General features: G+C 43.0%; 1 protein-coding gene and 2 long non-coding RNA genes across 3 annotated transcripts; 1 reads left to right on the forward strand and 2 right to left on the reverse strand.

Moving 5' to 3' along the window:
• Positions 1-8428: 8428 nt before the first annotated feature.
• LOC307199753 lies at positions 8429-10245 on the forward strand. The gene is made up of 3 exons (XR_013832158.1): positions 8429-8559; positions 9203-9281; positions 10046-10245. It is a non-coding gene; the product is annotated as an uncharacterized lncRNA (long non-coding RNA).
• Positions 10246-13576: 3331 nt separating this feature from the next.
• Positions 13577-20363, reverse strand: RPSA (ribosomal protein SA). The gene is made up of 7 exons (XM_079947140.1): positions 20209-20363; positions 17892-18058; positions 16632-16750; positions 16166-16411; positions 15506-15634; positions 13943-14114; positions 13577-13726 (listed from the first exon to the last, which is right to left on the reverse strand). The coding sequence occupies exons 2-7, from the start codon at positions 18022-18024 to the stop codon at positions 13632-13634; spliced, it is 894 nt and encodes a 297-aa protein (XP_079803266.1). The 5' UTR covers positions 18025-18058; positions 20209-20363; the 3' UTR covers positions 13577-13631.
• On the reverse strand, positions 14382-15499 carry LOC307199407. Its single transcript, XR_013831976.1, has 3 exons — positions 15330-15499; positions 15134-15181; positions 14382-14713 (listed from the first exon to the last, which is right to left on the reverse strand). It is a non-coding gene; the product is annotated as an uncharacterized lncRNA (long non-coding RNA).
• Positions 20364-24910: the final 4547 nt, after the last annotated feature.

Genomic DNA, 24910 nt, shown 5'->3' on the forward strand with positions numbered 1-24910 from the left:
TCTTGTCCTGTGATAAAAAGCCTTCTCTTTCGACTGCCAAACCTTTCAGCGGAGCATTTGAAACCGTTGGGCAGAATTTTTGAGTCAATTTCTGAAAGTCAGAGTTTTGATGAAATTGTGACCCCGGGGCTTAGGGATTTTTTCAAAAAAATATTTTTCTGCCGGTTAAGTTATCGAGGGCGGATTTATTGTCTTGTGATAAAAAGCCTTCTCTTTCGACCGCCAAACCTTTCAGAGGAGCATTTGCAACCGTTGGGGACCATTTTTGAATCAATTTCGGAAAGTCATATTTTTGATCAAATTGTGACCCTGGGGCTTAGGGATTTTGTGGAAAAAAAATATTTTTCTGCCGCTTACGTTGTCAAGGGCTGATTTCTTGTTCTGTGATAAAAAGCCTTCTCTTTCGACTGCCAAACCTTTCAGCGGAGCATTTCAAACCGTTGGGCACCATTTTTGAATCAATTGCCGAAAGTAAGATTTTTGATGAAATTGTGACCCCGGGGCTTAGGGATTTTTCAAAAATATCTTTTTCTGCAGGCTAAGTTGTTGAGGGCTGATTTCTTTTCCTGTAATAAAAAGCCCTCTCTTTCGACCGCCAAACCTTTTAGGAGAACATTTGCAACCGTTTGGCACCATTTTTAAGTCAATTGCCGACAGTAAGAGTTTTGATGAAATTGTGACCCCGGGGCTTCGGAATTTTTTCAAAAATATCTTTTTCTGCCGGTTAAGTTGTCGAGGGCTGATTTATTATCCTGTGATAAAAAGCCTTCTCTTTCGACCGCCAAACCTTTCAGAGGAGCATTTGCACCCGTTGGGGACCATTTTTGAATCAATTTCGGAAAGTCAGATTTTTGATGAAATTGTGACCCCGGGGCTTTGGGGTTTTTTCAAAAAAATATTTTTCTGCCGGTTACGTTGTCGAGGGCTGATTTATTGTCTTGTGATAAAAAGCCTTCTTTTTCAACCGCCAAACCTTTCAGAGGAGCATTTGCAACCGTTGGGGACCATATTTGAATCAATTTCGGAAAGTCATATTTTTGATTAAATTGTGACCCCGGGGCTTAGGGATTTTGTCAAAAAAATAATTTTCTGCCGGTTACGTTGTCGAGGGCTGATTTCTTGTCCTGTGAGAAAAAGCCTTCTCTTTCGACCACCAAACCTTTCAGAGGAGCATTTGCAACCGTTGGGCACCATTTTTGAATCAATTGCCGAAAGTCAGAGTTCTGATGAAATTGTGACCCCGGGGCTTAGGGATTTTGTCAAAAAAATATTTTTCTGCCGGTTACGTTGTCGAGGGCTGATTTCTTGTCCTGTGATAAAAAGCCTAATCTTTCGACGGCCAAACCTTTCAGAGGAGCATTTGCAACCGTTGGGCACCATTTTTGAATCTATTTCTGAAAGACAGATTTTTGATGAAATTGTGACCCCGGGGCTTAGGGATTTTTTCAAAAAAAAAATTTTCTGCCGCTTACGTTGTCAAGGGCTGATTTCTTGTTCTGTGATAAAAAGCCTTCTCTTTCGACTGCCAAACCTTTCAGCGGAGCATTTGAAACCGTTGGGCACCATTTTTGAATCAATTGCCGAAAGTCAGAGTTCTGATGAAATTGTGACCACGGGGCTTAGGGATTTTTTCAAAAATATCTTTTTCTACCGGCTAAGTTGTCGAGGGCTGATTTCTTGTCCTGTGATAAAAAGCCTTTTCTTTCGACTGCCAAACCTTTCAGAGGAGCATTTGCAACCGTTTGGCAGAATTTTTGAGTCAATTTCTGAAGGTCAGAGTTTTGATGAAATTGTGACCCCGGGGCTTAGGGATTTTTTCAAAAAAATATTTTTCTGCCGGTTAAGTTATCGAGGGCTGATTTATTGTCTTGTGATAAAAAGCCTTCTCTTTCGACCGCCAAACCTTTCAGAGGAGCATTTTCAACCGTTGGGGACCATTTTTGAATCAATTTCGGAAAGTCATATTTTTGATTAAATTGTGACCCCGGGGCTTAGGGATTTTGTGAAAAAAAAATATTTTTCTGCCGCTTACGTTGTCAAGGGCTGATTTCTTGTCCTGTGATAAAAAGCCTTCTCTTTCGAGAGCCAAACCTTTCAGGGGAGCATTTGCAACCGTTGGGCACCATTTTTGAATCAATTTCCAAAAGTCAGATTTTTGATGAAATTGTGACCCCGGGGCTTAGGGATTTTGTCAAAAAAATATTTTTCTGCCGGTTACGTTGTCGAGGGCTGATTTCTTTTCCTGTGATAAAAAGCCTTCTCTTTCGACCACCAAACCTTTCAGAGGAGCATTTGCAACCGTTGGGCACCATTTTTGAATCAATTGCTGAAAGTCAGAGTTCTGATGAAATTGTGACCCCGGGGCTTAGGGATTTTGTCAAAAAAAAAATTTTCTGCCGCTTACGTTGTCAAGGGCTGATTTCTTGTTCTGTGATAAAAAGCCTTCTCTTTCGACTGCCAAACCTTTCAGCGGAGCATTTGAAACCGTTCGGCACCATTTTTGAATCAATTGCCGAAAGTCAGAGTTCTGATGAAATTGTGACCCCGGGGCTTAGGGATTTTTTCAAAAAAATCTTTTTCTACCGGCTAAGTTGTTGAGGGCTGATTTCTTGTCCTGTGATAAAAAGCCTTTTCTTTCGACCGCCAAACCTTTCACGGGAGCATTTGCAACCGTTTGGCAGAATTTTTGAGTCAATTTCTGAAAGTCAGATTTTTGATGAAATTGTGACCCCGGGGCTTAGGGATTTTTTCAAAAACATATTTTTCTGCCAGTTAAGTTGTCGAGGGCTTATTTCTTTTCCTGTGATAAAAAGACATTTGTATCAACCGCCAAACCTTTCAGAGGAGCATTTGCAACCGTTGGGCACCATTTTTGAGTCAATTGCCAAAAGTCAGATTTTTGATTTAATTGTGACCCCGGGGCTTTGGGGTTTTTTCAAAAATATCTTTTTCTGCAGGCTAAGTTGTTGAGGGATGATTTCTTTTCCTGTGATAAAAAGCCTTCTCTTTCGACCACCAAACTTTTCAGGGGAGCATTTGCAACCGTTTGGCACCATTTTTGAGTCAATTGCCGAAAGTCAGATTTTTGATGAAATTGTGACCCCTGGGCTTAGGGATTTTTTCAAAAATATCTTTTTCTGCAGGCTAAGTTGTTGAGGGCTGATTTCTTTTCGTGTAATAAAAAGCCCTCTCTTTCGACCGCCAAACCTTTCAGCAGAGCATTTGCAACCGATTGGCACCATTTTTAAGTCAATTGCCGACAGTAAGAGTTTTGATGAAATTGTGACCCCGGGGCTTCGGGATTTTTTCAAAAATATCTTTTTCTGCCGCTTACGTTGCCAAGGGCTGATTTATTGTCCTGTGATAAAAAGCCTTCTCTTTCGACCGCCAAACCTTTCAGAGGAGCATTTGCAACCGTTGGGGACCATTTTTGAATCAATTTCGGAAAGTCACATTTTTGATTAAATTGTGACCCCGGGGCTTAGGGATTTTGTCAAAAAAAAATATTTTTCTGCCGCTTACGTTGTCAAGGGCTGATTTCTTGTCCTGTGATAAAAAGCCTTCTCTTTCGACCGCCAAACCTTTCAGGGGAGCATTTGCAACCGTTGGGCACCATTTTTGAATCAATTTCCGAAAGTCAGATTTTTGATGAAATTGTGCTTAGGGATTTTGTCAAAAAAATATTTTTCTGCCAGTTACGTTGTCGAGGGCTGATTTCTTTTCCTGTGATAAAAAGCCTTCTCTTTCGACCACCAAACCTTTCAGAGGAGCATTTGCAACCGTTGGGCACCATTTTTGAATCAATTGCCGAAAGTCAGAGTTCTGATGAAATTGTGACCCCGGGGCTTAGGGATTTTGTCAAAAAAATATTTTTCTGCCGGTTACGTTGTCGAGGGCTGATTTCTTGTCCTGTGATAAAAAGCCTTCTCTTTCGACCACCAAACCTTTCAGGGGAGCATTTGCAACCGTTTGGCACCATTTTTGAGTCAATTTCCGAAAGTCAGATTTTTGATGAAATTGTGACCCCGGGGCTTAGGGATTTTTTCAAAAATATCTTTTTCTGCAGGCTAAGTTGTTGAGGGCTGATTTCTTTTCCTGTGATAAAAAGCCTTCTCTTTCGACCACCAAACCTTTCAGAGGAGGATTGCAACCGTTTGGCACCATTTTTGAATCAATTGCCGAAAGTCAGAGTTCTGATGAAATTGTGACCCCGGGGCTTAGGGATTTTTTCAAAAATATCTTTTTCTTCCAGTTAAGTTGTCGAGGGCTGATTTCTTCTCTTGTGATAAAAAGACTTCTGTTTCAACTGCCAAACATTTCAGAGGAGCATTTGCAACCGTTTGGCACCATTTTTGCATCAATTGCCGAAAGTCAGAGTTTTGATGAAATTGTGACCCGGGGCTTAGGGATTTTTTCAAAAAAATATTTTTCTACCAGTTAAGTTGTTGAGGGCTGTTTTCTTTTCCTCTGATAAAAAGACATCTGTTTCTACCGCCAAACCTTTCAGAGGTGCATTTGCAACCGTTGGGCACCATTTTTTAATCAATTTCTGAAAGTCAGATTTTTGATTAAATTGTGACCCCGGGGCTTAGGGATTTTGTGAAAAAAAAATATTTTTCTGCCGCTTACGTTGTCAAGGGTTGATTTCTTGTCCTGTGATAAAAAGCCTTCTCTTTCGACTGCCAAACCTTTCAGCGGAGCATTTGCAACCGTTGGGCACCATTTTTGAATCCATTGCCGAAAGTCAGAGTTTTGATGACATTGTGACCCCGGGGCTTAGGGATTTTTTCAAAAATATCTTTTTCTGCAGGCTAGGTTGTCGAGGGCTGATTTCTTGTCCTGTGATAAAAAGCCTTCTCTTCGAACCGCCAAATCTTTCAGAGGAGCATTTGCAACCGTTGGGCACCATTTTTGAGTCAATTGCCGACAGTCAGAATTTTGATGAAATTGTGACCCCGGCGCTTAGGGATTTTTTCAAAAAAATATTCTTCTGCCAGTTAAGTTGTCGAGGGCTGATTTCTTGTCTTGTGATAAAAAGCCTTCTGTTTCGACCGCCAAACCTTTCAGAGGAGCATTTGCAACCGCTGGCCACCATTTTTGAATCAATAGCTGAAAGTAAGATTTTTGATGAAATTGTGACCCTGGGGCTTAGGGATTTTTACAAAAAAATATTTTTCTGCCAGTTAAGTTGTGAGGGCTGATTTCTTTTCCTGTGATAAAAAGACTTCTCTTTCGACCGCCAAACCTTTCAGGGGAGCATTTGCAACCGTTTGGCACCATTTTTAAGTCAATTGCCGAAAGTCAGATTTTTGATGAAATTGTGACCCCGGGGCTTAGGGATTTTTTCAAAAATATCTTTTTCTGCCAGTTAAGTTGTCGAGGGCTGATTTCTTGTCTTGTGATAAAAAGACTTCTGTTTCAACTGCCAAACATTTCAGGGGAGCATTTGCAACCGTTTGGCACCATTTTTGCATCAATTGCCGAAAGTCAGAGTTTTGATGAAATTGTGACCCGGGGCTTAGGGATTTTTTCAAAAATATGTTTTTCTGCAGGCTAAGTTGTTGAGGGCTGATTTCTTTTCCTGTGATAAAAAGACATCTGTTTCTACCACCAAACCTTTCAGGAGAGCGTTTACATCCGTTGGGCACCATTTTTGAATCAATTGCCGAAAGTCAGAGTTTTGATGAAATTGTGACCCCGGGGATTAGGGATTTTTTCAAAAATATGTTTTTCTGCAGGCTAAGTTGTTGAGGGCTGATTTCTTTTCCTGTGATAAAAAGACATCTGTTTCTACCGCCAAACCTTTCAGGAGAGCATTTACATCCGTTGGGCACCATTTTTGAATCAATTGCCGAAAGTCAGAGTTTTGATGAAATTGTGACCCCGGGGCTTAGGGATTTTTTCAAAAATATGTTTTTCTGCAGGCTAAGTTGTTGAGGGCTGATTTCTTTTCCTGTAATAAAAAGCCCTCTCTTTCGACCGCCAAACCTTTCAGGAGAGCATTTGCAACCGTTGGGCACCATTTTTGAATCAATTGCCGAAAGTCAGATTTTTGATGAAATTGTGACCCCAGGGCTTAGGGATTTTTTCAAAAAGATATTTTTCTGCCAGTTAAGTTGTCGAGGGCTGATTTCTTATCCTGTGATGAAAATCCTTCTGTTTCGACCGCCAAACCTTTCAGGGGAGCATTTGCAACCGTTTGGCACCATTGTTGAATCAATTGCCAAAAGTCAGGTTTTTGATGAAATTGTGACCCCGGGGCTTAGGGATTTTTTCAAAAAAATATTTTTCTACCAGTTAAGTTGTTGAGGGCTGTTTTCTTTTCCTGTGATAAAAAGACATCTGTTTCTACCGCCAAACCTTTCAGAGGAGAATTTACATCCGTTTGGCACCATTTTTGCATCAATTGCCGAAAGTCAGAGTTTTGATGAAATTGTGACCCCGGGGCTTAGGGGTTTTTTCAAAAATATCTTTTTCTGCAGGCTAAGTGGTTGAGGGCTGCTTTCTTTTCCTGTAATAAAAAGCCCTCTCTTTCGACTGCCAAACCTTTCAGGAGAGCATTTGCAACCGTAAGGCACCATTTCTGAGTCAATTGCCGAAAGTCAGATTTTTGATGAAATTGTGACCCCGGCGTTTAGGGATTTTTTCCAAAAAAAAAAATTTCTGCTTGTTAAGTTGTCGAGGGCTGATTTCTTTTCCTGTGATAAAAAGACTTCTGTTTCGACCGCCAAACCTTTCAGAGGAGCATTTGCAACCGTTGGGCACCATTTTTGAATCAATTGCTGAAAGTCAGAGTTCTGATGAAATTGTGACCCCGGGGCTTAGGGATTTTGTCAAAAAAATATTTTTCTGCAGGCTAAGTTGTTGAGGGCTGATTTCTTTTCCTGTAATTAAAAACCCTCTCTTTCGACCGCCAAACCTTTCAGGAGAGCATTTGCAACTGTTTGGCACCATTTTTGAGTCAATTGCCGAAAGTCAGATTTTTGATGAAATTGTGACTCCGGGGCTTAGGGATTTTTTCAAAAAAATATTCTTCTGCCAGTTAAGTTGTCGAGGGCTGATTTCTTGTCTTGTGATAAAAAGCCTTCTCTTTCGACCGCCAAACCTTTCAGAGGAGCATTTGCAACCGTTGGCCACCATTTTTGAATCAATTTCCGAAAGTCAGATTTTTAATGAAATTGTGAACCCGGGGCTTAGGGATTTTGTGAAAAAAGATATTTTTCTGCCGGTTACGTTGTCGAGGGCTGATTTCTTGTCCTGTGATAAAAAGCCTTCTCTTTCGACTGCCAAACCTTTCAGAGGAGCATTTGCGACCGTTGGCCACCATTTTTGAATCAATTTCCAAAAGTCAGATTTTTAATGAAATTGTGAACCCGGGGCTTAGGGATTTTTTCAAAAAAATATTTTTCTGCCAGTTTAGTTGTCGAGGGCTGATTTCTTTTCCTGTGATAAAAAGCCTTCTCTTTCAACCGCCAAACCTTTCAGGGGAGCATTTGTAACCGTTTGACACCATTTTTAAGTCAATTGCCGAAAGTCAGATTTTTGATGAAATTGTGACCCCGTGGCTTAGGGATTTTTTCAAAAAGAAATTTTTCTGCCGGTTAAGTTGTCGAGGGCTGATTTCTTTTCCTGTGATAAAAGTCCATCTCTTTCGACCGCCAAACCTTTCAGAGGAGCATTTGCAACCGTTGGGCACCATTTTTGAATCAATTTCCGAAAGTCAGATTTTGCGGGGTTTAGGGATTTTGTGAAAAAAAACATTTTTCTGCCGGTTACATTGTCGAGGGCTGATTTCTTGTCCTGTGATAAAAAGCCTTCTCTTTCGACCGCCAAACCTTTCAGAGGAGCATTTTCAACCGTTGGGCACCATTTTTGAGTGAATTGCCGAAAGTCAGATTTTTTCTGAAATTGTGACCCCGGGACTTAGGGGTTTTTTCAAAAAAATATTTTTCTGCTGCTTAAGTTGTCAAGGGCTGATTTGTTGTGCTGTGATAAAAAGCCTTCTCTTTCGACCGTCAAACCTTTCAGGGGAGCATTTGCAACCGTCGGGCACCATTTTTGAGTGAATTGCCGAAAGTCACATTTTTTCTGAAATTGTGACCTCGGGGCTTAGGGATTTTTTCAAAAAAAAATTCTTCTGCCGGTTAAGTTGTCGAGGTCTGATTTCTTGTCCTTTGATAAAAAGCCTTCTGTTTCGACCGCCAAACCTTTCAGGGGAGCATTTGCAACCGTTGGGCACCATTTTTGAGTGAATTGCCGAAAGTCAGATTTTTTTCTGAAATTGTGACCCGGGACTTAGGGATTTTTTCAAAAAAATATTTTTCTGTAGGTTAAGTTGTCGAGGGCCGATTTCTTGTCCTGTGATAAAAAGCCTTCTGTTTCGACCGCCAAACCTTTCAGGGCAGCATTTGCAACCGTTTGGCACCATTCCAGTGGGAAAAAGAAAATGTACGATGTAATCCAAGAGACCATCCAACACGATTTTCCTCCCTTTGTGGCCAAGATCTTCGGTTATGTGGCAAATCCAGGACTATTTATACCCGCCATTCTACTTATGATGTAAGTTGTTCCAATAGCCTGGGGACCTGAGAGCGAAGAAGAGTTTTATTTTAGCAAGACGTCTCCTTAGGTTATTGGTTTAAAAATTGCTAGGATTTAAAATGCCGTGCTGTGCGTGTAGCCTGAAATCAAACCAACCATTAATGGATTATGCAAAATCTTCTCACCCTAATTCATCTCCACTCCTTATATCCATAATACAGATTATTTTTCCGCAGCAAAAACAACAATACTTTTTTGTAACCCACTTTGATATTTTTAATGATATGCTTATATATAGTTTATAAATATTCTGTTTTAACCTTTAAACGCCTGCTGAAAACTTTTATATGCTGCCAAACCTATCCTGGCAATTAAGACAATGTCTTTCTTTAACAGGTGATGACCTCTGATTTTAAATTTTTCTGTGGTTTTTATTATATATAGATTCTCGTAAACTGCTTTGATATTTTTTGCTAGAGTTGTAAAAGAAAGGTTTTTTTATTTGTTTTTTGTTAATAACTGATAGGAAATGTGGATATTAACAAAAAAAGTGTTTAACTGATATTGTATTTCTTAGATCAGTAATTAAACCTGCCTCTTTTGTCTACCTTTAAGCCATTGTAAGGTGTCACAGAAGTTTAACTGATATTTGATTTTGTAGCCTTGCTATATATTACCTGAATGCTGTGGCTGAAGCTTATCAACATGCCAATGCGGAGCTGAAGAAGAAAATGCAAATGGTATTGTCAGAGCTGCCTCCAGGTCCCAGCTCACAGAGGACCAACGCTAGGCTGTAGTTATGTACAAAAGTCTTTATTGAGATTCAGTTTCCATTTTAAAGCCGCAGCGTGCAGCTCTACGTCTCGACCTTAGACCGGCGAAGTCCCGTCTGAGTCTCCTCCCCTTCCACACCAGTTTAAGACCCTTGCCTTGCTCCACCTCTTCCTAAGTTCCTTTCTCCTCTGGGCCCTCCTGCCCGCTAGGGTTTCATCCTTCCTGGACTCTTCTGACGCTGACCCTGACGATTCTTGCCCCTCCTTCCGGCGGGCTTTAGGACCTGGTTCCCTATCCGGGCTACCTTCTGTGCCGCTCGCCTGTACATTTGAACTTGGCGCGCGCGCCCAGCCTGCAACTTTCCTCTTGACCGTTAACTCGCTCTCCGATGGAGGCGTGGTCAACCCTGACTCATCTTCTCTCGCTGGTGGTGCATATGTGGGCTCTGACACCTGGGACTCCTCCCCCCCACTACGCTCTGGTGGGGAAGCTGGTCCTGATTTCCAACTGCTGCTCTGGGAGTCCCCGCTGGCCCCTTGCTTCTGGGGTGTCCCCCTTGGGTCGCCCCTTGCCCTGCCCATCGGCGCCCCCTTCTGTGAATCTTCCGATTCGCTGGAGAGGCTCATGGAATCTATCGGGCTGCTGTCATATTCTCCTACGCTGCCCTCGGATTGCTCCCCCTCGCTCTCCATCTCCTCTCCTCCCTGCGCTCCCGCTGAGTCCCTGACAGGTATGTTTGTATTTTATCAAATGAACTTACAAATGAAAACACCACAGGTGTTTTGGTCCATTGTTGAACTACATGGTTCAAAAATCCATGTGCCAGTTCATGTGCTGATTGCTACATTCCTAGCATTCCTTAAGTACATATTAGCTCATCCTGAATTACCTGCTCCTTCTTTATATATTAAAACCACATAATAAATTCTCATATTCCCAACTTTTTAAGATGCACTTAACACTGATATAAAAAATGCTACAACATTTTTATAATATGAAATATACCCGTGTGCAGCTCTATCTAGGGGCAAGCATTTGAAAATATAGGATGTATCCAGCCCCCCAGCCCCACTCCACTAGCATAAATACACTCCCCAAATGAATGTCTCACCCCACCTGAAGAACTCCATTCTGAGAGTACACAGAGGCTTTGTGGTTTTTTAGAAAACAAACAAACCAGTTTTAACAAGGAAAAGTGTTGGGTACAACACAGACACTAACACAACACAAAACCTTTTCAAATTCCCTTCGCTCGGTACTCAGATCTTGTTTTAAACTGCCAGTCCTCCCCCAGGGTCATCCCTGCTCACTCTCCTCAAAACTGTTTAAAATTGCCACCTTTCTCTCTCTCCACGATCCTCTATTCCTGCTTAATTCAAACCTCTGCTGCTGCTGTTTAAACCCCAATTTCCCTCTCAGTAGCTCTTTTACCACAGCAGAAGTTTAAGTAAAGCAGGGAGAAAGAAACTCTGAGAGGAAAATGACAGTTTTAAACACTGGCAGGACACTGAGAGGTCGTTTTCTAAAAAGAACAAATTGGTTTTTAAAAGGAGAAATATCAGAGATGAGCACAACACAGAAGCTGACACCAAAAAGCTAACACAACAGAGCTTTTTCAAACACCCTTCTCGCTATTCCCAAACCTTGTTTTAAACTGCCAATGTCCCGTCCTGCTCATTGTATTTATCCTGGTATTGTTTTAAATTGTCACTTCCCTCCCCTCAATGTTTCTCCATCCCTGCTTTACTCAAACCTGAGCTGTTGTTTTAAACCATTTTTCCTGCCCTGTTTCTCCATTCTCATATGTATGTGTATTTATAAATAAAGAATATTTCAGGTAATTTTCCAGTTTCAAAACATCAGGTTTATATTGAGTACACTCAAGTCTCAGCCTCTATTTTTGTTGTTGTTTAGTCGTTTAGTCGTGTCCGACTCTTCGTGACCCCATGGACCAGAGCACGCCAGGCTCCTGTGGTCACTTCTCCAAACCCCCTTTTCCTTTTGAGCATATGCAGTGCTTAAACCATCAGGAGCATATCTTTTTTGAGGTGGGTTCAGAATGAGCAATGCTAAGACAACAGGTCCCCCATTTATTCTTTTATTCCCCTTCCTTCCCTCCCCCTTTTTATGATTACCCGCTCTGGGATCCCACAGCTTATTCTCCCCTGGTCTCCTTGCTGGCATAAATGGGAGTAATTTCGCCAGCTAGCCCTGGTGATTTTCCCCCTAAATTGATTTTTGAATTCTGAATTTATTGTTATTCACGTTTTATACTGTATTTTATGCTTTTTTGTTGCATCAATTAAGTGTTTTATTTTGTTGTTAGCTGCCCTGAGCCCGGTTTTCTGAACCAGGAAGGGCGGGGTATAAATAAAAAAATATTATTATTTGAAAATATAGACCTAGGACTGAGGTCTAGCAGCATGAAAAATAAGGTTGCAAATGATTACGTTTTCATTCACTTCCAGGCTTTTAAGAAGTTATCTTTAGATGCATTTACATGAAAGAAAAACCCTGAATGTCTCTTTAAAGGTTATAAAAGTTTTCCAATAAAAAGCAGCTACATTTTAAGAACTGTTAAGAGCAAAATAGGTGACATAAAAGCCACTGCTTCAAAACTTCTTACTCCAAGGATCCCACTCCCTGCATTCTCACCATGATTTATCTGCAATATGAGAACATTACTTCTAACCTACCTTTCATGGTGGGTTCAAATGCTAGCAAAATATGTGAATTGATGCAACTCTCCCCTCCCTGTGCACTTGAAGCCCTCTCCAGCAAAAATGTCCCATATTTTGGCTTGAAAAAAGCATCCTGCGGGATCCCATAGGAATTTTTTTTCCAAACCTCACTGTGGCAGGTTTGATTAAGAACAGGTGTGTTTTGTGGCCTTTGACTTTTATTGCTTATGACTTTTGGTAAATCTTTTCACATCGTAAGCCGCCTTCAGCATGGCTTAACTATGAAAAGGTGGCATACAATTAAACAATGATGTTGTAGTAACAGGTCCTTTGAATTTGTATATTATAGTATGTCCTTGCATTTATTTTCCAAACCACGGCTGACATTTAGCTATTGCTTGGACTCAGATTATCCCATGTGTGAATTATATGCATGTTTGTGTAAAAGAACTGGCATAGAGCTATAATTAACTTTTAAAAACCTCCCAAGTTTTGCCAGTTATCGATGAAAGACATTCCCAGTAAAGGGATGCTTCTTATTGGAGAGCTTGGGTTGGGTCCTCAAGTCTTTTGCCTCCATACCATGGGGAAGAAGCATTTGTCTAGCCAGACCAACCCTGCCTGAACCCCTAGATACCATTACTTGTCAAAAAGTCAAGAGAAAGCCTAATAAAGGTCTTATCTAGTATGGATCAGGCAGGGTCCCAGCTTCTTGCCTCCTCTCCATTGGCAGGAGCCATCCCACTTTCCAGACTGACCGACTGATCTCTGAGCAGCATTGTCTTTAGAGTGCTCCTTCCCATAAGACCAGGGTGGTATTTGAAACCTACAGTATCTGAAAAGATTTCCTTTGCTTATCTGCTAACTGCTCCTACACAAATTCTTAAGACTTTCAGCAAAGGCCCATCAGCTACCTTTTTCTCCCCATTTTTAACATAGGGACGGGTAAAAATTTCTGAAGTACAGGAAAACTTACACACTATTTTGTAACATTTTGGTTGACCTAATAAAGGTATTGTCCTTTTTTTCTGAGTGGCTATGACGTTAAACTTTTGTGAAACACGTTACAGGTAGGTAGCCATGTTGGTCTGCCGTACTCGAAACAATTTTTAAAATTTCGTTTTGTGGAACAAACCAGCTTCAGCTCTAAAAAAGCCCCCAATGCTATTCACACAGAGAAAGGGGTTAAAAAGCACTTTGCTGTGTCTCTTCGGAAATTACATACTGCTCAAAGTTAATGTGCTGGCCCAATAGTCTACTTAATTCAAAAACATGACCACTAGCTGATAAAGTTTATCAGCTGCCACAGTGGGCCCTGCCCTGTGTAAAACACTGTAAGGCATCATAGCATGGATGTGACCAAAATTATTCAAACATGCCCTGTAAAATACACAATCACTATAAAACATCCTTGATGCATAAACTTCTAAAATTTATCAAATGTCAGATCGTAAGATTCTATAACACTGTGGGTGACTTGATTGTGCATGTGCATGATGCCTATTATATATATATATATGAGCTCATGGATCTCAGAGCACACCAGGATAACCCTGCATATCAGAAAAGCAAGCCAAGCCTTGTATTAAGAAAGATCTTTATTTTTCACTGTACTCATGAATTCCTGTAGATGTACTAAGACCATTCCGTGGCAGTCCCTACCCACTCAGTTGCCTGAGCAGTGGGGGCTGCAGACCAGTCTTCAGTGGCAGGCTGTGCACTCCAGTCCTCTGGGGAAAAAACATACGTAAAACCACCATCAGAAATGTTAAACTCAGGCAAACACCCCCCAACCCTCCCTTGTCACGTTTGAGAAGTAATAAATCTTGAGATTTTATCAGAGAAACCTCTGTTGGAGAAGATGGAAACACCACTGACGCAAGTGCCAAATAACTTTACAGTTCGCTGTCATCAAGAGATGTAGTTTCATCTTTCAAGATACTTACCAGCTGGGAATGTTGTCTGTATTGGCACAGACGGCACTTGCACTCCTTCAGACCAATCGGCCACCTCAGGCTGCGGAGGAGCAGTGAATTCGGGTGCAGGCGCAGTCCATTCGCCTTGGAATTCCTCCTTTGTAACCGCCTTCTCAGCTGCAGCCTGCTCCTCCTTTTCAATCTGAGAGAGAGATTAACGCAAGCTAATGTTACAGATATCTTCTGTGACGGACATGCTATGGGCCAGCCTCCTGGTGACCTGGCAACCAATGAGAGCTGGAGAGACCCAGAGCCAATCAGGAGAAAACAGTATTTGATGCAGAGCTTTAAGAGTCACAATAGAATCACAGAGTTGGAAGGGAACTTGAGGCTTATCCAACTCCCTGCAATGCAGTAATATGCAGCTCTCCCGTTCAGGGATCAAACCTGCAACCTTGGCATTATCAAGCACCACGCCCTAATCAACCGGGCCATGCACCTTTCAGAGAGGGCAGACACGGATTTTCTGCAGGTTAGACAGGGACCTAGCAGATAGGTATTTGACTCTCCCTGTAGGCGTTGGGCTGTCAGTGTGAGCAATTGGGGTTTGAACCATCTGAGTGGGGATGGCTAGGCAGGGCAACCCAGCTTTGATCCCATCAGAGGAAATTAAATCCCAGAAGGGGCCGAGTGGGTGTTGCTGGTTAGAACACCGATAGCCATTCTTGCTGGAAAAGGTCTACCAAAGACTTGGTTCGGTAGAGCTGTTGAAAGGTTCCTCTAAAGAGTTTATGTATGTGACTAACTTTGGTGCATAAAGAAGGACCATAAAGAAGGCTGATTGCCGAAGAATTGATGCTTTTGAATTATGGTGCTGGAGGAGACTCTTGAGAGTCCCATGGACTGCAAGAAGATCAAACGTATCCATTCTTAAGGAAATCAGCCCTGAGTGCTCACTGGAAGGACAGATCATGAAGCTGAGGCTCCAATACTTTGGCCACCTCATGAGAAGAGAAGACTCCCTGGAAATGACCCTGATGTTGGGAAAGATTGAGGGCACAAGGAGAAGGGGACGGCAGAGGACGAGATGGTTGGACACTGTTCTCGAAGCTACAAACTGAGTCTGACCAAACTGTGGGAGGCAGTGGAAGACCGGAGTGCCTGGCGTGGTCTGGTCCATGGGGTCACAAAGAGTCGGACACGAATAAACGACTAAACAACAACAAACTTTGGTGCCCCACTAGTGAAACCATCAAGTGTCAATCACACCTAGTGTAAACAAAATAAAAAAAATGCATGCACACGAAAGCTCATACCAAGTACTAACTTAGTTGGTCTTTAAGGTGCTACTGGAAGGATTTTTTTTATTTTGTTTTGACTATGGCAGACCAACACGGCTACCTATCTGTAACTGAACCTAGTGTAAACGTCAAAGAAACATTTTGCTCCAGAAGTGCCTCCTCATACTTTGAACCTCTGGGTAGGGACTGAGCGGACAGGGTACGGGTCATGCTGCTTTACCAAGGCCATGCTCTTCTTTTCCTTCCTCGTCCTAAAACCCCAACGCAATACTGTGTGCCATTCCGAGCTTACCTCTTCAGGATCCCGGTAGAAGTAGAGATCAGGCATGACCTCCCATGGGTGCTCACGGGAAATAGTACCACGCATACGCAAGACCTCACGAGCCAACATCCACCACATCAGGCCAACTGAATGAGCCCCCTGGAGCACAGATTAGATATTTATCTATTAGGACCAAGATTCTCAACAACAACAATAAAAAGAATCAAGAAATAATAGGGTAAATTGGCAAAAAACCCATATTTTATTAAAAGGCACAGGCAATCAAGTTTTGGTAAGACTGCTCAGCAAATTCAAAAGCAGAACAATGGGGTAAAATATATTAAAAATGAGGTAGGTACATCCCTCAACTACCTCTATCATTTCTCATAAAGGTGTGGCAAGAATCACTATCAAACTCCACTCATTGGACTGTGAAAGTCCTTGTGGCGTTAGCGAAAAATCCTGCCAAGATTGATGTAGCACAGTTCCTACACTCAGGAGTTCATTGGCCAGAAACTGACCTCAGCTCTGAGCTCTAACTATGTGCACACAACCCGTTTTCCCCCTCCAAAACTTATTGCTGCCTTCTATCAAAACACAGCAGTAAGCTTTGACTGCAAACTTTGAAAATCACACCCAGAAAATGCCTTTAAAAGAAAACCACAGATAGACATAAAGAGAATACACTACCTTGTTGTTGCATGGAATTGCAATATCCACATAGCGCAGGGGAGAATCGGTATTGCACAAGGCAATGGTAGGGATGTTTACATATGACGCTTCGGTCAGTGGCTGATGGTCAGCTCTTGGATCAGTGACTACCAAGAGGCGGGGCTCACGGAAGGCAGCCTGGATCTGATTGGTGAAAGTGCCAGGAGTGAAACGGCCAGCAATTGGTGTAGCTCCAGTTGCAGCAGCAAATTTCAGAACGGCACGCTACAGTGGGGAGATAATAAACAAGGCTGAAATGGTTGAATTTCTTCTACAATTTATGTTGCATTTTCAACAGAGGCCTGGTTTGCATGGTTATTTTGAGACAAGTGCTGACACATTTGGTTCCTCTTTTATTCAATTTACAGATCTGCAAAAATACTAGAGATACTATGTATTTTCCCGAGAAGCCACACAATTCGCATTCCTAGACATACTCCCATACCTGTCCAGTATTCCTGGAGGAGATAACGCTCACATCAGCCGGGTTCTCGATGGCAACAATGGCACGAGCAGCCAAAAGCAGCTTTTCCCACGTTCTCTTCAGATTGATAATGTAAATACCTACATAAAACGTAACAGTGTTTTAAATAATAGAAACTGGCAACTGGACGCACTTGTATTGAATCTTGCTTCCAGACTGCAGTTGTTTGCACTCGTTCTTTCCCCCTTGTTAAAATGATACAAGTGCATGAGAATGGAAAATGGCTCCAAAAAGACATGGGGAAGTACTGATTTCATCCTCTGGTTTGCCTTCATCTGGGAAGTGACGATTCAAAGGAATGTGCAAGTGGCATGAGGGTTCCTACACTTACTGCTTTGCCATGGTTACACTTCAGAGGACAATTTTGCAGGAGGGGGTGCTTCCCTTCCCACTCATAGTGACTCAACAGTAAATACAGAGTTGCATGTTTACAAAGTATTATTAAACATGTCCCTTCACTTTATCAAGCTTGGCATGGATGTGGCAGTGACTACTATCAAACTCCAGTCATAGAGCATAGCTCTCCTGGCGTTAGCGAAAATCCTGCCAGCATTTACTGTAGCACACTTCCGACACTCAAGAGTTCATAGGCCAGAAACTGACCTCACCTCTGAGCTTTAATAGCGTGCAGTTAAAACCAAACATGTAGATCAAGCTGCCTGAAATATATCGAATCTTACTCAAGCCACCAAAGCTATTCTTTGTGACATGTCTCCATGATAAACATCAGAACACAAAGTAAAACAAAGTACAAAAAAACCTGTCCTGAAATGTAAAGAACCCCTACATGTCAGTTTACTCCTAGAGTACTGCAAGATAGGTCAGGACAAGGAACAGGGAACCTGTGACCCTTTCCACATATTGTTAAGAGTCCTCCCATCGGCCCTAGCAAAAATGGCTAATAAACAAGGGATGGTGGTAGTTGTAGCCTAATAACATTTGGAGGGCCAGAAATTCCCAGCCCTGGCTTAGACGTAGAAAAATTGACAAAAGCAATTCACTTATTTGAATAGGCAAGTTCAGCATGTGCATTCTTGGCAAGGAGTAGGACTAAAGGAAGTGAAAAGCACTAAGCAGTAGTATATAGACTGAATATATAAATAACTGAACAGAAAAATGTAAAATCCAATGCTACTTTGCACTCATAAGCCACTGCTGTCTAGCATCGCCACAAACAACAGACTATTAAAAAATCACCCTGACATTCTACAAGATTCTTACCATCACTTTTTCTTTTATAAATGTACTGTTCCATCTGAAAGTCAAGATTGGTGCCTCCCAAGTGGGTTCCTGCAGCAAGGAATTTGAGGACATCTTCCTCCTTCATCTGCAGAACATCAAGACCTCCGGACATTGTGAAGTTTCCTTTTAAAGCAACGACAGGAAACCTAAAACAGAATCAGCTTATGTTAGTATGGGATAGGAGCATCACTGTCAGGTCTCCATGCCAATCTATAAAATGGGAGCAATAGTGAACTGTCACTGCAGAGGCACATATATGATTGCAAAGTCTTCTTCAATACAAGAATGATAAAAAACCCTTGGGTTCTGCATGTGATTTACAGTAACTTTGTGATTTAAGAAAGATCTTAAAGGTAAAGGTACCCCTGACCGTTAGGTCCAGTCGTGAATGACTGGGGTTGCGGCGCTCATCTCGCTCTATAGGCTGAGGGAGCCAGCATTTGTCCGCAGACAGCTTCTGGGTCATGCGGCCAAACCACTTTTGGCGAACCAGAGCAGCACACGGAAACAAAGTTTACCTTCCCGTCGGAGCGGTACCAATTTATCTACTTGCACTTTGACGTGCTGTCAAACTGCTAGGTGGGCAGGAAAAAGATCTTATATAGTGGCAATTGAAGAGGCAACATAATCACATTTCTGGCCTAAAACTGTCATCCAACAGCAGCCATTAGGCTGCAGCAGAGGCAGATAGGATCCCTGAATCAGCTTTGTTGGGCTTCTCCTCTCAGATGTTTCCATTTATGCTGGTCATTTAAAGAACCTGGAAGCACGCAAACTTGGGTGATCCTATCATTGGTTTTATGCAACCTGCTCTGGGAACCTTTTTTGGCTGGAAGACCATAAAAGTGCTTTAAATAAATAGGGCACCTTACAACAAACTGCAGCAATTCAAAATGAAAAATTGCAACCTTTATGCTAAGCCTATTATATAAAATTAATTACTATTAAGCTTAAATTGGTATGTTTGCATCAAAATTATGCTTTCTTTCAATGTTTTTAAAGGGTTTCAACCAGGAGGGTATTAAGCAACAAAAGCCCATGATTCTGCTGCCAAGCTCAAAATATACACAACCATCATATAAAAGCGACTATGGTCTCCAAATCAGGGGAAACCATTCAATGCCTGCAATGGAGTAATATTTCTTAGAAAGGCCAAAGAAGACTACTCATCTGGGAGCTCTTTTTTTTAAAAAAAAGTGGAAGCAGATATTTTGAGGCAAATTAACGTTTTCGCTGTGCTTTATTTATATTGTACAGTAGATTTAATTCCCAGACTCTGGAACTCTCTTCCTAGAGAACTTAAAACCGGCTCTCTCCTTGCAGTCTTTAGAGACCTTACTCCAAGAGGCTTTTGGGAACTGACTGCAATGAAAAGGCTGGTACAGCGCCATTTTCGCTGTCCTTTTCAATATTGTGTATATACACATGTGTGGTTGTCCTTTCTAACGATTGTCCCCCGCACCTGTGTCCCTATTTTATCTGTAATCTGCCTCGAATCCTGGGGGGGGGGGGGGTGGCAAGGAACATCAAATTAACTACGTAACCAAGTCAGGTGAAGCAAGGAGAGATCGCCAGCATCCATTACCTTTAGGCACCAAGGAAAAATTATTCCTATTCTCAATGACTTTTGGCTAACTGAAGCGTCCAGGGCCATTTAAACAGTGTTCGGGTGTGTTATTGCTTTTGTTTCCAACGAATTTGTGTTTTTTATATATATATATTTGTGATATATGTGTGAGTGTGTGTATATATATATATATACACACACACACACACACACACATATGTGTGTATATATATATATATGTGTGTGTGTATATATATATATGTGTTATATTTGTGCATATATATTATAATTATTATATTTATATATATTATATTTATATATATTTATATATAATATTTATATTATATATATTACATTTGTTATATTTGTGCATATATATATATATATATATATATATATATATATATATATATATTGCAAAGCGCTCTGCGATCCTCTGATGAAGGGCGGTACGGAAATCCAGTGATAGCAATGTATATATTCCTGATCTGGGTTAAAACCTCAGCACGGGTTGCGCTGGGGGCCTGTCAGGGCGCCTCCAAGGCCGGGTTATTTCGCTGCAGCTGCGAGGCCTCGAGCGAAGGGCCCACCAGCGGAAGGGGGACCAGCCCCGTCCTCTCCCCCCAAGGGCCCCCCACGCTGCCGCCCCGGCTCCCTCTTCCTCCTCCCCAGACGCCTTTTCGCTCCCCCCCCCCCCAATTCCCCGCCCGCCTCCCCGCGCCAACTCACGCGGCTACAACGCCGTATGGAGGCCTCCCTGGGCTCGGAGAGAAAGAAGGCCGCGGCGCCTCGTGACGCCTATATATAGTCGGCCGGCCCGCCAATCGCGAGGCGCTTCCGCCGGGAAAGGTGTGGTGACGTCAGGGACTCGGCGCAGGGGCGGGAGGAAGCGGGACGCGCCAGGAGGGAAGAGTTCGGCGACGCACGCGGCGCCGCCCGCCTCTCACTTCCGGGGCTCTGTTGGAGCGCCGCCATGTGCGGGGAAAGCGGAAAAGGGCGCGAGGCGTCGCTGAGCCACGCAGCTATTCACCCTCGTCGGTGCGCTTTGCACAGTCAAATCCACGCCCCACTTGCGCGCTGGAGGAAGAGGAGGCGGGGCATGAATGAAGAGTGGTTATAATTAAATTTGAATTTAACTTAATTTTATTTTAAATTAAATTAATTTTAAATTTTAAATTAAATTAAATTTTAAATTAAATTAAATTTTAATTTATTTTATTAAAACTCGAGAGCATATAGACTCACCAGGCCTCAGAGGATCCCAAAGTTTGCAAAAGGACAAAAAAGAAAAAATTGCAGGGGAGGATAAACAATCCAGTGGAATGCTGACTTGGGCGGGAAGCGGAATGGAGTATCCTGGAAGAGGGCATGGGCAGCTGCTCAACTCCTGAGCAGCAGCATCCATGAGAAACGTTTTGCTGCAAGTCCCCCTTACATATTTTGTAGTGCCAGTACCAGGCTGTGAGTGGCAGCAGAGGCCACTTGTTCGCCTTCCCAATATTTACCTTTGCAAGTGGTGCTTCTCCCTTCTTCCACCTCATTTAAGGAACAGCCTTGAATAAAAAGTAGCTGGCGTTTTTTGGTAGGAAGATAAGACTGCAATCCTACAGGAAGCAAGTCGTATTGAAGTCATAGATTGTGTGTGGGCAAATATGACATTTGGGAAGCATATAAAAATGTATATCTGTTAGAATAATAATTTCACTTACATACGTTTGTATTTGACAGGTATGTGAGGAATTTTAGTGGAAGGTTTTTGTATTTTTAAAGCACTCTTTGTTTCCCTTTTTTTAAAAAAAAAACCACTTTAAAAATATTTATATTTTATTGCAAATATTCTAGTTAAAGGGCATACGTCTGAATAGGTATGCATTGAAATACGCTATGGGTCTCGCCCTCAGTCCCGCAGTCAGTGAACCTGTGTAGCTTAATCCTGTTCACTGAGAAGCTCCATCACTCATCCAATCCCCATGCAGCCGTGTGTGGGTCCTATTCTGTGTAGATCATTCATTTGGTAAGGCTTATTCCCAAACAAGTGTGTGTAACTTCCAGTGCCGGATTTACAAATAAGGCAAACAAGCTATAGCTTAGGGCCCCACTTTCTTGGGGGCCCCAAAAAAATTAAAGGGAAAAAAAACCACCTGGATGTACATTTCCAAAATATAAGATAAAAAAACAAATAAAATAAAACCTACAGACAGCAACAGTGTTTTGTGTTGTGTAGGCTCCTGTGATGTAAATAATGGGCATCGCCTGCTCCCTAAAATATCACTGGTTTGCTCATTTCTATATACAGTGGTGCCCCGCAAGACGAATGCCTCGCAAGACGGAAAACCCGCTAGACGAAAGGGTTTTCCGTTTTGGAGGCGCTTCGCTAAACGAATTTCTCTATGGGGTTGCTTCGCAAGACGAAAAAATCTTGCGAGTTCCCGCGGGGTTTTTTCGCTTTCCCCCCCCCCCTTTCCTAAGCCGCTAAGCCGCTTATCAGCTGTTCCGCTGATAAGCCGCCTCTCAGCTGATCGCTAAAAGCCGCTAGACCGCTAATAGCGCTAATCCGCTAAGCCGTCAATGGGCTTGCTTCGCAAGACGAAAAAACCGCTAGACGAAGAGAATCGCGGATTAATTTCGTCTTGCGAGGCACCACTGTATAGGGTAGGGACGCGGGTGGTGCTGTGGGTTAAACCACAGAGCCTAGGGCTTGCCGATCAGAAGGTCAGCGGTTCAAATCCCCACGACAGGGTGAGCTCCCGTTACTCGGTCCCTGCTCCTGCCAACCTAGCAGTTCGAAAGCACCTCAAAGTGCAAGTAGATAAATAGGTACCGCTCCGGCGGGAAGGTAAACGGTATTTCCGTGCGCTGCTCTGGTTCGCCAGAAGCAGCTTAGTCATGCTGGCCACATGACCCGGAAGCTGTCTGCGGACAAACGCCGGCTCCCTCAGCCAATAAAGCGAGATGAGCGCCGCAACCCCAGAGTCGGTCACGACTGGACCAAATGGTCAGGGGTCCCTTTACCTTTATATATAGGGTGCCTTCATTCTCCATGGACTGGTTGCATGGCAACATGTACCAATGGCTTTAGATACCTATTAGGTCCATAAATTACCACACAGCATATAATCAAGACCAGGGGCATAGCGTGGGGGGTGCAGGGGGGGCCAGCCGCACCGGGCGCAACATTTGGGGGGGGTGCGCTCGCACTCGCAGCTCTCTGCCCCTACCTGGCTCACTCACTCTCTCTCACTGCAGTGCTGGCTGTGCGAATCCGATCCGAGCTGCCGGGTCGCCGCCCACTGTGGAGGAGGAGGGTGCCAGGCATGCGTTGCGGTGCGGAGCGGAGAGAGAGCGAGGGAGGGACTATCTGGGGGAGGGACAGTGCAGCGGCCGCCCAGCGCAGCCCTGAGCGCGGGAGAGAACCACACCTGACCAGCCCAGGCAGCAGCAAGAAAAAGCTGGCAGCGGCGGCAGGTTAGGGCTTAGGGGCGCAAATTACTTGCCTTGCCCCGGGTTAGGGGGCGCAAATTACTTGCCTTGCCCCGGGTGCTGACAACCCACGCTACGCCGCTGTTCAAGACAAAAAGCAGCGACAATTGTTGACAAAGGAAAGCTGGACATATAAAGGGCCCCATTACCTTTAGTAGCTTGGGGCCTCATCAGACCTAAATCCAGCCCTGGTAACTTCAGAGTGATGTAGCCACAGGCTCTGTTCACTCCTGCGTTTAGGACTGCAATCTTCCCAACCACCTGAAATTCCACAGGTATATTTACAAGGTGAATGTTCCTCATCCCTTCAGCACATGCTATGAACAAAGTGGGTACCAGAATTCATGTTAGTTACTGTCTTACAAGATCCAAACCCAAGAGCCAATGGGAAAAACGTGTTTGGATCCAGTAGATCTTGGGCTTTCTCAGGTGTGCTGTGGCTACACCAGCAGAAGTCCATCACCGTAACTTGCACCAGCAAAGTCCAAAAAGTGGTGGCCGTGGGCAGAACAGGCAAGGAGAGATTTACACTGGGACATGTGACCCAGGGCCCAGTCCTCAAAAGACGAGTCGGTGCTGTGGGTCAGTTTGTCTGGCTGTTAACCAGAAGGAACTGCTGTGGGCACGATTGCTGCATTGCAGGGGGTTGGAAGAGATGTCCCTCAAGGTCCCTTCCACCTCTACAATCCAGTGATTCTTTGATCATGTCACACTCGCCAGCCAATGGTAGCTTTTCCCAGAGACTCCTGAACGGAGTTTAGAATAGGGGCACCTTAAACCTGTGTAAATTATGCCAGTTTCCTATAGCTAGGATTGCTCTGTCTGTACAAAAGTTAAGAAGCAGACCAGCAGAAACGGTCTAAATTTTGCATTGTTATTGTGTGTTAAGTTGTGGGTTGACATAGCAGACGACACAGCGATTTCTCTAAGTAGCTCTTTATTTTGTAAGCTGGAATAGAACTGACTGCAAACAGCTCAGCCGGCCTGCTTTTATAGGCAGCCGGCTGTCAACATTGTAGCAACAACAGCCCAGCGTTTCCCGCCTAAAATAACTGACGTGGACCTGAGTGAAAACTATCTACAGACCTGAGTGAAAACTATATACAGTATCCCCCTGCTGGCCCAGGGTGAAACTTCACTACATAACATTGTGCATACAACATCAGTAAGGGGCAAACATTTCTAGCCTTTTCCGTGTCTGTGATGAGCAAAAAAGGCCTTAAACAGCATTTCTCAAGATGATGGACTATATGGAACTTGCCGAATTGACCGGGACACTCCGAGACCAGAGAGAAGATACGGTGGAAGAAGTTTAAGGAATATTTGAAAAAATATGTTAATATTTAAATCTTAGAATAGCTTTGGAAGTGGATATAGGCGGTAGGGTTAGAAGTAGAAGATAGTGTATTTTATAAATGATAAAATGTGAAGTTTTTTATGGTTAAAGTAAGTGGGGGGGGGCGGAGATGGTTAGAAATTTTGATATATGTAAACTGCTAAAGATGAAGTAAAATGAAAATCAGATAGGTGGGACTTGGAGAAGCCCACTTAACAATGTTTAGGAAAATAAGGATATGACAAGAATTTGTATTGTTTGTCTTTTATGTTTGTGTTTTTTATTTGTGTTATAAAATGAATACATTTTTTTGAAAAAATAAAATAAACAGCCTTGGTCAGAGAAATGATGACTCTCCAAAACTGGGGTAGGCAACCTAAGGCCCGGGGGCCGGATGCGGCCCATTCGCCTTCTAAATCTGGCCCCCAGATGGTCCGGGAATCATTGTGTTTTTACATGAGTAGAATGTGCCCTCTTATTTAAAATGCATCTCTGGGCTATTTGTGGGGCCTGTCTGGTGTTTTTACATGAGTAGAATGTGTGCTTTTATTATATTTGTGGGGCATAGGAATTTGTTCATTTCCCCCCCAAAAGAAAAAATACAGTCCGGCCCAC

This window comes from Podarcis cretensis (genome assembly GCF_951804945.1).
Source record: "Podarcis cretensis genome assembly, chromosome: 12".
In the NCBI taxonomy this organism is placed as follows: Eukaryota; Metazoa; Chordata; class Lepidosauria; order Squamata; family Lacertidae; genus Podarcis; species Podarcis cretensis.

Bases quoted from the DNA above. Each gene is read 5' to 3' on its own strand.
- RPSA (XM_079947140.1), bottom strand. From the start codon at position 18,024: ATGTCCGGAGGTCTTGATGTTCTGCAGATGAAGGAGGAAGATGTCCTC. The intron at 16,412-16,631 runs GTATGGGAGTAT...TCCCCACTGTAG, and splicing joins CCTCCAGGAATACTGGACAG to CGTGCCGTTCTGAAATTTGC. The intron at 15,635-16,165 runs GTAGTGTATTCT...TCTGTGCTCCAG, and splicing joins CAATTCCATGCAACAACAAG to GGGGCTCATTCAGTTGGCCT.